Source organism: Thermobia domestica, chromosome 2, assembly GCF_964235325.1.
Source record: "Thermobia domestica chromosome 2, izTheDome1.hap1.1, whole genome shotgun sequence".
Classification (NCBI taxonomy): domain Eukaryota; kingdom Metazoa; phylum Arthropoda; class Insecta; order Zygentoma; family Lepismatidae; genus Thermobia; species Thermobia domestica.
In genome coordinates this window covers 127,926,348-127,941,853 of record NC_137455.1, presented here as the reverse complement: position 1 = coordinate 127,941,853, position 15,506 = coordinate 127,926,348, and the positions used below count along the sequence as shown (strand labels likewise).

The 15,506-nt window shown below is 33.6% G+C and overlaps 2 protein-coding genes across 2 annotated transcripts in view; one reads left to right on the top strand and one right to left on the bottom strand.

The window, feature by feature from the left end:
• Gbeta5 (guanine nucleotide-binding protein subunit beta-5) overlaps positions 1–15,506 on the bottom strand; it is a 106,344-nt gene that overhangs the window by 63,174 nt on the left and 27,664 nt on the right. The window lies entirely within an intron of this gene.
• LOC145678922 (uncharacterized) overlaps positions 12,823–15,506 on the top strand; it is a 26,147-nt gene continuing 23,463 nt past the window's right edge. Inside the window, exon 1 of the mRNA XM_081749529.1 lies at positions 12,823–12,963. Coding sequence (XP_081605655.1) covers positions 12,873–12,963 — 91 coding nt within the window. The 5' untranslated portion in view covers positions 12,823–12,872. The remainder of the gene's footprint in view (positions 12,964–15,506) is intronic.

The window sequence follows — 15,506 nt, the reverse complement described above, 5'->3', positions numbered from 1 at the left end:
TGGAGTCGGGTTTCTTCAAAATATATCTAAGTACTTTGAGAGGAGCAGAAATTATGCAAAGTTTCAATTTTACTTGGTTGATGCGATGGAGTCGGCATTAGTATTAGATGTGGATGATCCACGGATATGTAATACAGTGAAAGCTAGAAGTCGAAAGAAGAGAGAGTTTCAGTAAGAGGCAGAGGATAAAGCTATTGAAGATCCACAAAACAAAATACAAGGTCGGTTTTTATTATAAAATTCTAGACGTGATTGTGTTAGCTTTAAGAGAAACGTTTGAGCAACTTAAACATCACAGCAAGTATTTCTATTTTATTTACGATATAAGTAATCTAAAAGATATGCCACCTGAATTTTTGTCTGAAAAGTGTCTGCATTTTAATACGCGAAGAATCGAAAGATATTAACCCCAATGATTTGAAAGACAAACTGAAATTATTATCCGCTATAATTAAGCTTAAAAGTTCACCAAAAAGACTAAAATTAATTAAGGAATATGACTTTGCTCTCAATGTCAGTGTTGCAGTTATGATTTTGTTTACCTTACCAGTAACAGTGACAAGTAGAGAAAGAAGTTTTTCGAAACTTACTCTAAGCTTATTAAAAACTATCTACGTTCTTCCATATCTAAAACACGCTTAAGTGGTCTAGTGATTATATCAATGGAACACGAATTGGCTGAAACATTGGACTACGCGAATGTAATAAAGGAATTTGCTCATATCAAAGCAAGAAAAGTTGTTTCAATTAAAGTATATTAAATTTGTGTATTTCTATTGTGTTTAGTACATTATAAGTCTTAGGCTAATCACTTAGTAATATCTGATACCCTATATTACCTTCATGCTTCATATTCTATTGGAAACACCTTTTGATATAAAATAAGCTTAAAAATTAAAATTCTTAGTCGGACTAAAACACACACACACACACACACACACACACACACATATATATATATATATATATATAAAATTCTCAGTATGCCCTGCTGTATATCACAGCGAAATCGAGCATACTGAATATTGTGTCATGTATGGAGTCGTTCAAATACTACGTAAGCATTCGAGAGAGGTAATTCAATTTTTTATTTACTGTTCCACTGTTTTTATTTACTGTTTTATGCATTGTTTACTAAAAGTAATATGGCATCTTACTTTTTCCTAATACCGGCGGATTAAAGGGGCGGCAGTTGAAAGTACCGCCCAGGGCGGCAAAACTGCTAGCGGCCATGAACTGATGTGAAGTAATATTAATAAGAATAGTATTTCAAACTGTAAATTGCTGAATTCAACTACTTCTTGTTTTAACATTCATTGCTATAGAATACAAATATTAATAGATAGCAACAAGTTCTTTTTTTTTTTTTTCAATTGGTCCAGCGTTTCAAGAGAGTGTAACTATCAGAATCTACAACACAATCGAAATCGGAAGTGGTTGGAGTTTACTAGTACTTCCGGTTTATATACTTATTTCCATAGAGCAAAAACGGTAGGGATATCAAAACATGGTTTTTGACACAGCTTCCCTGCCTCAAGTATGAATTTTGTTCAAACTTTTGTCTATTTGTTAAAACACGGGAGTGGCGAAAATCTACGTTTATTCGATCACATTACTGATCGCACAACAGGTAAAACGGAAATAGAGACAAGCAGGTATATATATATATATATATATATATATATATATATATATATATATATATATATATATATATATATATGGATTCAGTACTAAGAATATTTTTGATTTTATTCTTTTTTATCACAATTAAAAGTGATAGACATCAATTATTACCACTTCCGATTTTAATGTTAGTCCGTATACAGCCAAAACAGTAAAAGGTACGAGTAACGGCGTTTTGAATGGAATGAAATCTTTTCTTTAAGTTTTACGTCCCACGGTTATGCCGACTAGGCGAAAGGAGACGGTGATGAGAAATGAACGAAAGGTGGAATGAAGAAAGTGAAGGCAAACGGGAGAATCCGGAGAAAACCCACGCACACGATGCTTGTCCATCACAAAATGGCGTTTTGATATTTATTCAGTGCCCGAGGAACAGAATCTATCCTTAATGTTATTCCTTTATTGCAACCAGTAGTTATAGGTGTACTACTTCAAGTTTGAGTATTGATTTTACATAGTTTGGAAGTCTACCATAATTTTACATTGAGAAAGAAAAACTCACTTGTTATTATTATATTATTTATTTGAAGTTCAGTGACTTTATGATTTACATTTTAACGTAGATTCGGATCACATGTGGTTTCACTGTTGAACAACACATTTTCACTCGAACATAGTGTTTGTCCACAGTCCTAGAAAGAATAGGCCAATATCCACACTTCAAATACTTCCCCATACAGGTAAAATTTCAAGTAACTACTGAGCTATTTTGCTCCCAGAAAAGCACCATATTATCATTTTATTGGTTAATTAGTATTGAAATCATCAATGTCAACATAAAAAGAAATATATTTGGAGCGAAAACGATTCTGTTGTGTATTATAATTGATTTTATTAATGTAATATTTTCTTTCTTTTGGAAGTTGTAGTCTTCTAATCTAGAAATTAATAAAAATAATCCAAATTTGAAAGTTCAGAGAACAAGACAATATAAATCCAGACTTTTATATTATAGTAGGAATTTCATCTGCAAGGTACGAGATATACCCTACCTTACCTTTCTTTACAATGAATAACATTTTAATATTTTCCGTTAATTTCCTCTAAAATGCAGAAATTATCAGTCTATTTTTATTAAATGAGGAATTAATAAAAATATCACATTGTTATAATAATAATAATAATAATAATAATAATAATAATAATAATAATAATAATAATAATAATAATAATAATAATAATAATAATAATAATAATAATAATAAACTTTATTTTTACGTGCTGAGAACAGCAAAAATACGGCACTTTGTCTTATTCTAAATTATTTTAGCAATAAATATATATTACAAGTGATAAAATTATGATTACATCTATAACATAAATTACTAATAATAAAAACACTGACAGTGTAGTGTACGTCAATTATTAAAACAAAGAAGTGTCGAAAATTAAAAGTAAAAAAATAGAAGTACTGTTATATTAAAAATTCAAAAATAAAGCCATATTTTAAGAGATGCATTCATTATAGCTTTTTTAAAATCCTACAGATTAAAATATGTTTTCTATTATGCGGTTGCAATAAAATTTTTACCCTTGTACCATATGTTGGAACTTTAAAATAAACAATTTTTAAAATATAGTCTGAGGTACATTGGTTGTCAAGTAACTTTTCTACAAATACAGATTCAATCAATTTTTTTCCTGTCAGCCAGTCGTTCCAAATTAAAGTACGTTATCCAATATTCATACGTGCTAGAATAATAGTAAAGTCCTAATTTAAAACGAAGTATTCTAGGAAAACACTTTTGCACCATCTCAAGTTTGTTTACAAGAGTTTTTGTTAGGCTGTTCCAAGTCACTGAGTCCAAGCTTCTTTTGTCTTTGTCGCAAATAAGATCGTTTTCATTGAAGGTGGAAACACTTTTTAGAAAAAATAACTGATGTAAAAGGAAAATCAATAAATAAAGGTAAAAGAGCTAGTTGCACTATAATTGCAAACTGATATGTTGAGATTGAAACTCGATATTGAATTCTATAAAAAGGATTACCATCTTTCAAATGTATTTGCTTTATCTTTCACTAACATAATAGATTAATATTTAAAGAAAAAACAAAAAACACAACAATATTGTATCTGTAGTAAGTATTTAAGCCTTTCTGAGTGCGAGTGTAGTTTCCCTCCCTTTTGTTGTTCATGCTGGAGTAGCATACTTAAAATCGTGACTTTTAAGATTTGTTCTTTCTGGAGAAAGAGGGAGGCGGCAAATTACGTCATTGCGCTGTCGACAAATTGCCTAGGGCCGGCCCGATGATATATACACTCATGTCCAAAATGAGTGTCGCATATCTATAACTGTCTTCTTGTAAGAATATAATTTGATAATGATTTTGCAGGGTACTTTTAATACTGATGCTGTGTGTATAATCGAAATATGTATATTTGTGGTAAATTTCAAAGGAAAAGAATTATAAATACGAAAATGAGAAAGAGTAAAAGAAAATGTTGCTAAATGGACAAGAAAGTTTTATTTTCGTTTTATTGTTCTTATTTACTGCTGTTTTGACATGAAATTTGCCACATGCATGTCTTTGCCGATTATACACATACAGTGGCGTATTTACGATTTTGTTTCGGGAGGAACTTTGCTAACTTTCGGGGGGGGGGTGCTTTGCCTGGAAATGTAAAAATTCTGCAAGATAATTCATTTACTTTATTATACTAAGTAAGATTTCGGGGGGGCTTAAGCCCGGAAGCCACCCCTTAATACGCCACTGTACACATACTAACATTATCAGAAAAACCAGACGGATTCGTTATCAAATTATATTCCTACAACAACATATTTATAGACATGCGACAATAATTTTGGACATAAGTGTACATACAAGACATGCATATGGGATGACATAATTTGAAGTAATGCATGGTGTTTCAAAATGAATATTAGGGTTCTGAAACTTTGTAATAGACCCTATCTATTAAAATTAACTTACAATTATAAGTATTATCAAATGAAAGAGCCTCAAACAGTTTTGTACACACGCGTGCCATGCATTGTTTCCTCTGTCTGCCGTTAGAAAGAGCAAGTAGCAAAGCTGAAGACTAGAGACCAGAAAGCTTTGTGTGTTTTAATTTTGCAAAGACTGAATCTGTAGCTACAGTGCAACCGTCTGTGTGAATTGAATGTTTTGTGCCATATGGCGGAAAGTTTATGGGCCTTTCTCACCTATTGATTCAATGTGTGCCATGTGACGAATGAAGCTCACATCGAACACTTGAAGCAAAAACGGTTTGAGTTGTTCTTTTATTTGATGTATTGTTTATAATTGTGCGTAAAATGTAATAAGTACTACGAAGACTTAATTCCCCGATATTCATTTTGAAACACCCTGCATTTCTCAGCATCAGTATTGGAATTAAGATGTAAAAAGGAGAGATTGTTTTTGTTTACAACAACGACATTATTATTAGTCAAGACTATAATTACTACAATAACACAAGTTAATAGTCAAAAAAATGTAATTAAATGTACACTCATTTCCTTCTCAAATTTCACCCCAGTCAAAAATTCGAGAATTTTCGAATTTTCTTTATTACTTTTCCCCTGTAGCTTCATTCGTTTTAGTGAGACCTCCTTAAGACTTGTCACGAAGATACGTCGGATGGATACCTAATTGTTCACATCAATTGGACGGGCTTGCGCGCAGTGTTGCCAGCTACGGAAATTAAAATCATCTTAAATTTGGGCAAAACATTGGAAATTTTTGTTATAAACCGTACCTGTACGTCCGAATGTAAGTCAACTTACGCCAGGCGAACATTTGTCCTTACTGAACAAACTCGGGTACATATCGTTATAGTGGGGTATTTAGGGGACGCACGAAAAATTCGGATTTAGGTTCTAACTGTTGATTTTCCCCTACTTTTCTGTTTATCGAAATATATTTTTGGTAATTAGAAGCATTGTTTCCTAAATATCGCCATGATACTTGTAGGATATATTAGTAATGTACCAGTGTTTATTTTAAGATAGTTTTCGTCTGTCTGGTAGCAGTGTTACCAGCTACGGAAAATTTTAATTCAAGATGTTAGGGGAAAATTACATGTTTTGTCTATTATATCCCTCTTGTTGGCTACATAGGAACAAAAGTACCAGTATCTGAAAGTCTTGTCTTTACCCTTCACAACGCACTATAGAAAGTTTCAATAGGATAGTTAGGGGAAATACAGTTGAGGTTTACAGTAGACCTTGTTCTCTAAGTGGAAAGATAACTGTGATTTTTTTTTAGGTAGACTGAAATATTTTTAATGACCTGCTTACTTTATTAGATATCGTCACAATACTTGTAGAATATATTATAGGGATACCAAAGCTTCTTTTAAGATAGTTTGTGTGTGTCTGCTAGCACTGTTGCTAGCTACAGAAAATTTCAATTTCCGATTTTAGGGGGAAATTTTGAAAAAATTCCCTTTTTGTCTCTATTATTTCCCTCTTTTTGGCTACATTCGAACAAACGTACCACTGTCTAAAAGCATCGTCCTTAGCCTACACAGCGCACTATAAAAAGTTCAGGTAGAATAATTAGGGGAAGTACAGTTGAGGCTTATAATAAACCATGTTCTGTAAATGGTAAGAAAATAGTGCATTTCTGAGTTAGAATGAAATTTTTTTTAAAAAAAAATCATGCTTACTATGTTAGATATCGCCACGATACTTGTCGGATATATTCTTCGGGTACCAATATTTACTTTCAGATAGTTTACGTCTGTTTTATGGCAGTGTTTCCAGCCAAAACAATTAATTCTCGATTTTAAGTGAAAAATTCGGCAAATTTCCCTTTCCCCTCTATTATTTCCCTCTTGCTCACTACGTTGGAACAAATGTACCACTACATGAAAGACTTCTCTTCAGCCTACAGAACGCACCATAAAAAGTTTCAATAGGATAATTAGAGAAACTGTAGCCCCGGCATATCTGTTGATTTTTGCTTCTGAGGCAAAAGCATCTCTTCAGAAAAAGTGTCAAAATTTCATGTGTATGGAAACAAACAATTTTTTCTTTCTCTCTTTGAATGGAAGCCAGCGACTTCAGGTTTTCACTGTACCCTGTCAACGCACCAAAGAATTTTTTTAGGTGACTTAGACCCATATGGCAACAGTGGTGCTAGATACAAAAAATCTTGAAATTCGGTTAGGGATTTTTTGTAAATTTTCACTCCTACGTTTTCCTCAGTAATTTCCCACCCGCTCGCAACACTGCAATGTAACGTACACCAAAAAATAGCCACATTCCTTTTCTAAAAAACAAGGTCTTAACCATATCAATAGGGTAAATGGTTTTTGCGCAATAAGCCACTAACTGACAAAGTAGGAAAACGTCAAAAATGATCTGTGTCCGAAAATAATAATCACACGATTTTGCTCGTATAGGTACAAGGAAACAAACGATTTGTAAGTTACGAGGGCTTCGACTTAAGTTCTATTGATTATTTCAATAATCTTCAACATAAATCAATAAATAATAGCTGCCAGAAAAAAAACAGACATTTGAAAAAAAAACATGAAAAAGAACGATGTTTTTTATTGAAAAAAAAAAACTTCACAGAAAAAAACCGTTTTTTTACAACACTACTAGTAGTAGTAAAAATATGCAAAGCAAAAAATTACACTCTTTCATGGACATAGTTTCTTCATATTATGATACGTTCGAGTACCTTTATATCGAACCGGAAAAATATTGACGTGTGCTGGTAGTGTAATGAAGCTATAATAGGCCCGGATAGGCCCACCGGGATACCAGGAGAATTCTTGTAGGTCTCCCGCCAATTATAAATTAATGAGGCCCAGTGGTGGAATTATATTGTGCTTAATTTCCATGCTCCATTTGGTATGACAACTTCCGACAGAATTAATAATTGATCATTGACTTTTCATTTCTTTCTGAATGCCAAGGGTCCTTGAAATGTATTCTAGTACTCAGCAATGGAGATCTTGGCTTTTTGGGCTATTTTTGAGACTTTCAGTCAAGCAGCTACTGCATCGTCACTATTTATCCTAGGATCATGGTTCATACCTCATTCTCTTCAGAATAGAGCTGGCTTTCAAATGGTACCACTTACATGCTCATACCATATACCAGAAGCGGAAAAAAATGTCAAAGTGAAAATTTCGGAGGGAATTTTTTTTCTCGAACTTTGGCCCCTCCTGGACCCCCCTGTGTGATCGTAGCCATCTAAAAAAAATCTGATAAATAGTACTTGGTATACTGAATGTGTGTGCCAAATTTCAAGTTTCTATCTTGAATAGTAAAGACGGGAGAATTTTTATCAAAAATTCCCACAATGCCCCAAATCACCATAAAACACTATGATCTCAGGGGGAAAAAATTCTGAGACATCCCTAATTACCCTAGGGTCATGTGTCGCCCATATTATCTTCTGAATAGAACTGCCTTTCTGGCGGTACCATTCACATGTCTCCATCATGTATCTAAGGCGGGAAATTCCTGAAAAAAGGGAGTTTTTGGGGCAAAATTTCCCTTTTTTCAACTTTTGCCCCTCTGGACCCCCCTGTTTTTAAGCAGAAATCGGAAAAAAAAACTTCTGGTAAATACTAATCGGTGGACTGAATGTTTGTGCAAAATTTCAGTCTTCTACGTGAAAAAATAGGCCCGCCAGAAAAAATTTCCCTACCATGCCCCACTTTTACCCTATACAGAAGTATATTTGGATAAAAATTCACTGAGACGACCCTAATTACCCTAGAATAATAATTCAACCGTCGTTCTCTTCAGAATGGAACGGCCTTTCAGACGGTATGACTCACGTGGTCCTATCATGTTTTTTTGGCGGGAAAATGACGAAATACGGGATTTTTGGGGTAAAAATCCCTATTTTTACCCCTTTGCCCCTCTGGTTTCCCCCCTGTTTTAGCACTGACATCGGAACAAAAAATCTGGTAAATACTACTCGGTGGACTGAATGTTTGTGCAAAATTTCGATCTTCTACGTAGAAAAATAAGCCCGCCAAAAAATATTGAACATAGGCTTAGAAAATAAGAAAATAAATTTTTGATTTATGACGTCATCACCTCCCATGTCTGGACGCAGGACGGTCTGAAACCATACATAATGTCTTCTACAATGTCTCTGGACTTGAAAAACAAAACAAAAAAAACGGACGAAAAAGCTCAAATAGAAGAGAAATAACGCAATGTACCATGAAAAACGCGTATGGTACAAAATGTACCATAAGATCCCCAAAGGGATAGGGCCGGATAGGCCCACCGGGATACCAGGAGAATTCTGGTAGGTCTCCCGCCAATTATAAATTAATGAGGCCCAGTGGTGGAATTATATTGTACTTAATTTCCATGCTCCATTTGGTATGACAACTTCCGACAGAATTAATAATTGATCATTGACTTTTCATTTCTTTCTGAATGCCAAGGGTCCTTGAAATGTATTCTAGTACTCAGCAATCTTGAATTGTTTCATGCATGTCGTAATTTCAGAATGTACGAAAAGAAAAAGTAATTGAGAAAAATGTACTTCAGTAGATAAGAAAGTCAAAGGTATGTGCTACACGAAAATATTTCAGACTTAAATAGTCAGTCACATCTGAAGCTGATTGATATATAACACTTCTTTAGACTTAAAATTGTGATTTGTACTGCATGAGATGATGGCGAAGCCACACGAGGTAGGTGGAATATGCCCCTCCTCTCTCCGAAATTCATGTAACGATAAAAAGTGGATACAGAGAAAAGGAAAAAATGTAGGAAAGAGAAAAGAAGATCCTAGGAAATTAGAGAATAACGATTATGTTAGATGTAACTATTCTTCTATACTTTAGAATCCCGCCACTGGACTCATCCGACAGAAGGCAATGGCAAGGCATTGTCGTTGTTCACCTTGTCTGGGGACCGTTAGGTCAAAAACTAGTCCCACAGCTGAACACTCATCATCATTATTATTATCATTGCTTTAAAAGCAATTAAATAAATACAACATTTATAGGACGATAAATCTCTATTTTTGCAGTAGTTTAGGAGCGGCTGAAACTAAAAATTTTAACTACAATTTCTTTGTTCAGTGTTTTAAACGAGTGTGCCGTGTTTACTAGGGGGTCATATTTGCGAATGGATGCATGGAGAAGCAAATGTGATGCAAGATGACTGAACATAATTGAGGAAATAAGATGGGGGGCAAAAGATGCTGCACTGCAGTTTGGTTATTTCTCGGATCTCAGAAATGCATTGTATGTACAGCTAATCTGCACATTGAAGGAAGTAGCAACTGACCAGAATAGTAGATTTGAAGCTAGACATAAAGCAAAAAAGCTCAAAGAAGGACTATTAAAGTATAAAGCAATACTTACTACTCAAGTATTTCCTCGCATCTTCCAACAAACACCTCTATGCTCTCTCGAAGTACCTACAGCGAAGTGGCGTTAACATGCTACAGACTTACAGAATGCTACATACAGTAATTTCCAAACTTGATGAATATCGGTTGGATTTTGAATTTATCGTAAATGCTGGCTGAGTTGGCTGAATGGGTAAATAATGCATTCAGCGTAGTAGTTTCGACTGTTTTGCCAGAGGTTCGTTTACGACGAAAACGCAAGAAGCTGCTCCAGAGCGAAGGAGAAGATTAGGTCTTTGGTAATTTGCTTAAAAAGTATAAAACTGAGGTGCCCAGTGTAATTCTGGGCCAATAAACAGGGTGGCCCCAAAATAGGTATACACCCCTGCATTGATCAAGGATAACATTCTAGTTTATAGGTTTATTTGCTTCGATTGTTCCGAGCTTAAGATATAAATAAAAAAGACATTAAGAACAAATAAAGAAACTAAGTCTACCTGATGGATAACAATAAGAAATGATATAAAAAGCAATGAGTTGATCTGTACGGGACTGTATATCTGCTTTTGAGCCACCCTGCTTAGATTCAAAAAATTTTAACCTTGTAAAGGAATTTCCAGAAACAGTGCTGGAAAATATTATTATTATTTGTGCAGAAGCTGGTTAACAGTCTCTAAGTTAACATACTGGAAGTTAGTTAACAATCCCTAAGAGAAGAGTTCGTTAACTTTTTAGTAAACTGGAACTCTCTGTTAAAAGTGTTATTGAAGAGTACAAAAAGTCGAACGAACTATCTGAGGGAGAAAACTGTGTCACTGTTTACGATGTAGATTTAGAGCCATCAGGGACTGATATGAAACAAATTTTCACTCATAATAAAACCAAACCATATTGTAAAAACTGTCTTAATTGCTGTTTTTTTTTTTTTTTTTTTTAAGTTCTTAAGAAATATAATTTGAAGACAAATGGTTTTTTGGGCTCTTTTTTGCTTATAGAGTTATACTTACTTTGTTTGTTACTTAGGTTTCTTGCAAAGAAACTTTTCAGGTTGAAATTGATAAAATGTAGATTAAGAAGTACTTTGTCCCCCAAACACTTGGAAACATTTATATGCTTATGGCAATTGAAAGGGACATTTTAGTAAAGCTTGAAAATATAATTATAGATCATTTTGCAAAAAAGCAAAATGTTGTAAAAGATGTTATTTTTATAGAAAAAAATTTTGTTGCACTGTTATGTTTGTATTTTACATTGTTCTAAGTCATTTACACTGTTTCCAAAGTTGTTGTGTTGCTTTCAAATTGAAACATTGTAATAAAGAAACGTTGGAAGCTGAAATTTGTGTTTATAAACATGAACACATGCTGCAGCTTGAAAGCTGTTCATAAATAATAAAATATTAATATTCTTATGAATAAGTTGTGTGGAATTGGAGGCCCCCTGTACTACGGTGTACCTCGGCTCCGGTTGTAGTACTTATCAGCTCCTGAGCCATAATTAGTCTATTCACTTCTTTTGTGTGCATGATATATACCTTCCCCCTACTTTTCAATCCACCCTTACATTCCTATTCCTCAATTTCCTATTTTTCAAAAAAGATGACATGAAGTGCGAACGTGAAATAAAAGCTAGGAGAGGAATGGCGAAAGAAGCCTTTAAGAGGAAGAGAAGTCTATTTTGTGGGATTTTGAATAAAGAATTGAGATACAGACTCATAAAATGCCTGTATAGGGCAGAAACATGGACAATATGCAAAAGGGGTGAAAAACGACTGGAGACTTTCGAAATATGGGAGTGGAGAAGAATGAAGAGGATTAGTTAGGTAAAGCAGAAAACGGATGAGAGGGTGTTAGAAATAGTGATGTAGAAAAGAACAATTTTATATATTATTGAAAAAAAGAAGAAGAGAAACTGGTTGGAATATTGCCCGAGAAGGAACTGTATCATCATGAGGGACATGCTAGAGGATATGGTGGCAGGAAATAGAGTGAATGGGCAAATAAGGCTACAATTGACAGACGATATCAAAACAAAAATCGTCGTACGTAGTAAAGACGAAGAGGTCAGCGGAAGACGAGGAGCATGGAAGCTTCTCAGTTGCGGTGGCAGAATATCTATGATGAAGATGATTATATAAATTTTTGAATAACCACAAAGAAAAGAAACTGGCCACTCTAACCTTGATCTGGTAGCTTAATAGTTCCATCCACCTAATTATATAAGTAGTGTAGAACCTACTAAAGCTAAAATTAAAGGCAAGCTAAAATTAAATTTGGTAAAGGTAATTCAAAAATGGTAAATCTTTTTTTTCTGCTTATCGCAAAACTGCTACAAATTTCAAACCATTTCAGCATAATCCATTATATTTTTTTTTTAAAAAAAAAACTGCAAAACATATCACATGATCTAAATTTCAAACACGGTACTAATTTTGCTTTTGGAGTGCCAATTTTGTTGCTCAACCCCACCCCTGTACCACTAGCCTCTGACGTCCTTGAAATCAAGGTCATGATGGAATAGGAGCTGACCCATACTTCAGATGAAAAATCACTTACAGCTGCTGCTGCTTCTTCTTCTGACTATTACTATAATCATTCATACTGTTTTAACTGATCAATAAATTAAATCTGTTTACATGGAATTCTCGGACCTATTATTCGAGAGAATACTGTTAACGGAATATTAAGTTAATACAATGTTTTCAGTACTTTTGCTTAATATGTATAAGAAAGGTATGTACTTGCTTTATCTCTATGACTATACAGATAAGAGTCTCTTAAAACGTAAGAAATACAGAGGTAAGTTCTCACTGATAAGTTCATTGTGCTGACTTGTTAGTTTGCTCATATTGTGCACTTATTCTCAAATATTAGAAAAAGATGAAGTGCTTAATAGATCCATTCATATTGTGGATACTTGTGATTTTACTTGTTTCATCTACAACGGTGGTGCATGTGCAAGAACTAGAAGGTAGGAGTAATATATTTAAGATTGCCTTTTTTCTTTTATCTCCAATTACGTCATACGTGGAGTAAAAGGAAAATTTATTCTTAAGATTCTTATACTTAACTCTCAGACATTAGATATCCTTAACGAACACTTTTTTACTATAGAATGAAATGCTTCTGGCTATTCCTTAAAAGCAAACTTTTACGAAGAAGCACTAAACTACTCATAATATAATACTTTTGATACTTGATGATACACTAACTGATAAATTATATATTTTTCCTTATAAATTTCTTAATTTTACAGAAGATAATATTAAGGAATTCCATACATAACATTTGTTTGTTGAAGTTTAACAAATCTCTTCAGCACCGAGGTTATATGGCATGTGGACCTACATTTTAAGGTGGAATCAGAACCATTGTAATAATTATTTCAGAAATAATTAAAACTTTTGCTCTCTTTTTTTTACTGTATATTAAACAAGGCGGCTCGATATTAAGATTATTTAATAATAATAATAATAATAATAATAATAATAATTAATAATAATAATAATAATACCAAATTATTTAATGGATGCTATGCATTTGTTCTATCTTGCCATAATCAATGGAAATTAATTACTAGTGTACGAAGACGCAACGCAAGTGTAATATTTTACTGCTTACTACTATTTGTAAGTAGAGTAAGCATCTCATATTTTAGTATGCCTTTTAACATTCAAGCGAATGCCCACTATTTTGCTTTTTTTTTGTGGTTCTTTGTCGGAAAAGGAGATAACCAGATAAGGGACAGAGATTAAAAAAGGAACATTCAAGTAGTGAGGTCAATGCATGCACCTTACAGATTTAGATGAATAAGATCTTGCTATACTACAAACTATTGCAATATACGGTATTCTGCAGTTGGTAACTCGGTTGTCGAGAAATGTTTCGGTAGTAGTTCCACTTGTGGCCACTGCCAACTCAACGTTTGTCGACCTATAGCATTATCACTCTGTGTGTGTGGGGGGGGGGGCGCACTAGGGGGCACAATAATTTGAGGAAGGGGGCCTGGCTCCCTGGCCCTCCCTTAGCTCTGCCACTGGCAGTATGACGTCATTCACCAAGCTTTCTGAACAGAAGTTGTATTTGGGGAATATTATAATTTCTAAATTGCGTTCTTAATAGTATTTAAGGAATAGTTATATTTTCTAAACCATAAGGTTTTGAGATAAATAATGAAACTTGTTGCTACTGTTATTGTTGATTTCAGCCACGAATGGTGTAATTTAATCTGGAAAGTATGATCAATATGTTAATTATTTAGTTATTTTGCAACTTATTTTAAATTACACCAAAATAAAAATAAAAAACATCCTTAATAAATAAAATAATTTACAGACAATCCTCACTTTTGAACTAGGAATGAAATGAAATGTTTGAAGTTTTCGTCAAGTGATTATTCACCACAGATAAAGACAGCAGACAACTATGTTTTAAGGAAGAGAAACCATTTGTTCGACGTACTCGTAATAATCGAAACTACAAGTATTCAACCGGTTTGAATAACTCTTTTACCTGGTACTGACCGAAGTTTATAATTAGTTCAAAAATGTAGCTTTCCTACGATTTTGGACATCCTTATCTCTGAAACTATGAACTTTTCCCCTTATTTTGATGTGAGTAATCACCTCTTCCATATTATTGTATAGTTTATTAACATCCCTCTCCTTGCTAGGCTTAGAAATCGCACACTTCTAGATTGTCTGATAACTGGGGATGAAAATGGATCATCTACGAGAAAGTGATTAGAACCAGGACAAACCACTACTACACATGAACAGGTTTAGCACTAAAGAGATTGTTACGAACATGATAGGATACGAGAGGATCAATTCATTATATTATAAGTTAAAACAAGACTATTAATTAAGAGAGATACAGCTTCCAGTTGGAAGTATTGAGTCCAAACGATGAAAGAAAAACGGCTATCTGTAGCGAACGGAAAGTTATTCTGTTGCATGATAATGCAAGATCTTCTGTTTCTTTAATGATACAGTAGGCTCTACAAAATAGCGGAGTTTGGTTTGGAAGCTTTAAAATCACCCATCTTATTCACCTAATATGGTTTCATTGTACCACTTCTCTTTCTTTCTTCAAAATTTCTTAAGTGGAAAACAATTCAGAAACTAAGATAATGTGAAAGAACGCTCTAACACACTGTAAAGATAAGACATTGTACAAAAGATGGAATCAAAAGCTGCCATCCAGATAAGAAGAGGTGACCAGGCAAACTATGTCACAATAAAATAATTATGAATTTGAAAATAACACTGCTTCCATAGGAGCTGTAAAACGAACATAATTTTCCGGTACACAGAATAATATTGTACTGTAACCCAATTGTCCACATAGAATTTCACTAAGGATATGTTTAAACAGGTAACTAAGATCATAGCAATATTTTAATAATAATAATAATAATAATTGCACTTAAACATATATTATTATACCCATATCTTACATTATGTACTTGCAGTCGTTTTTACATAATGATTAATAGAACCTGATTTCGAAAGG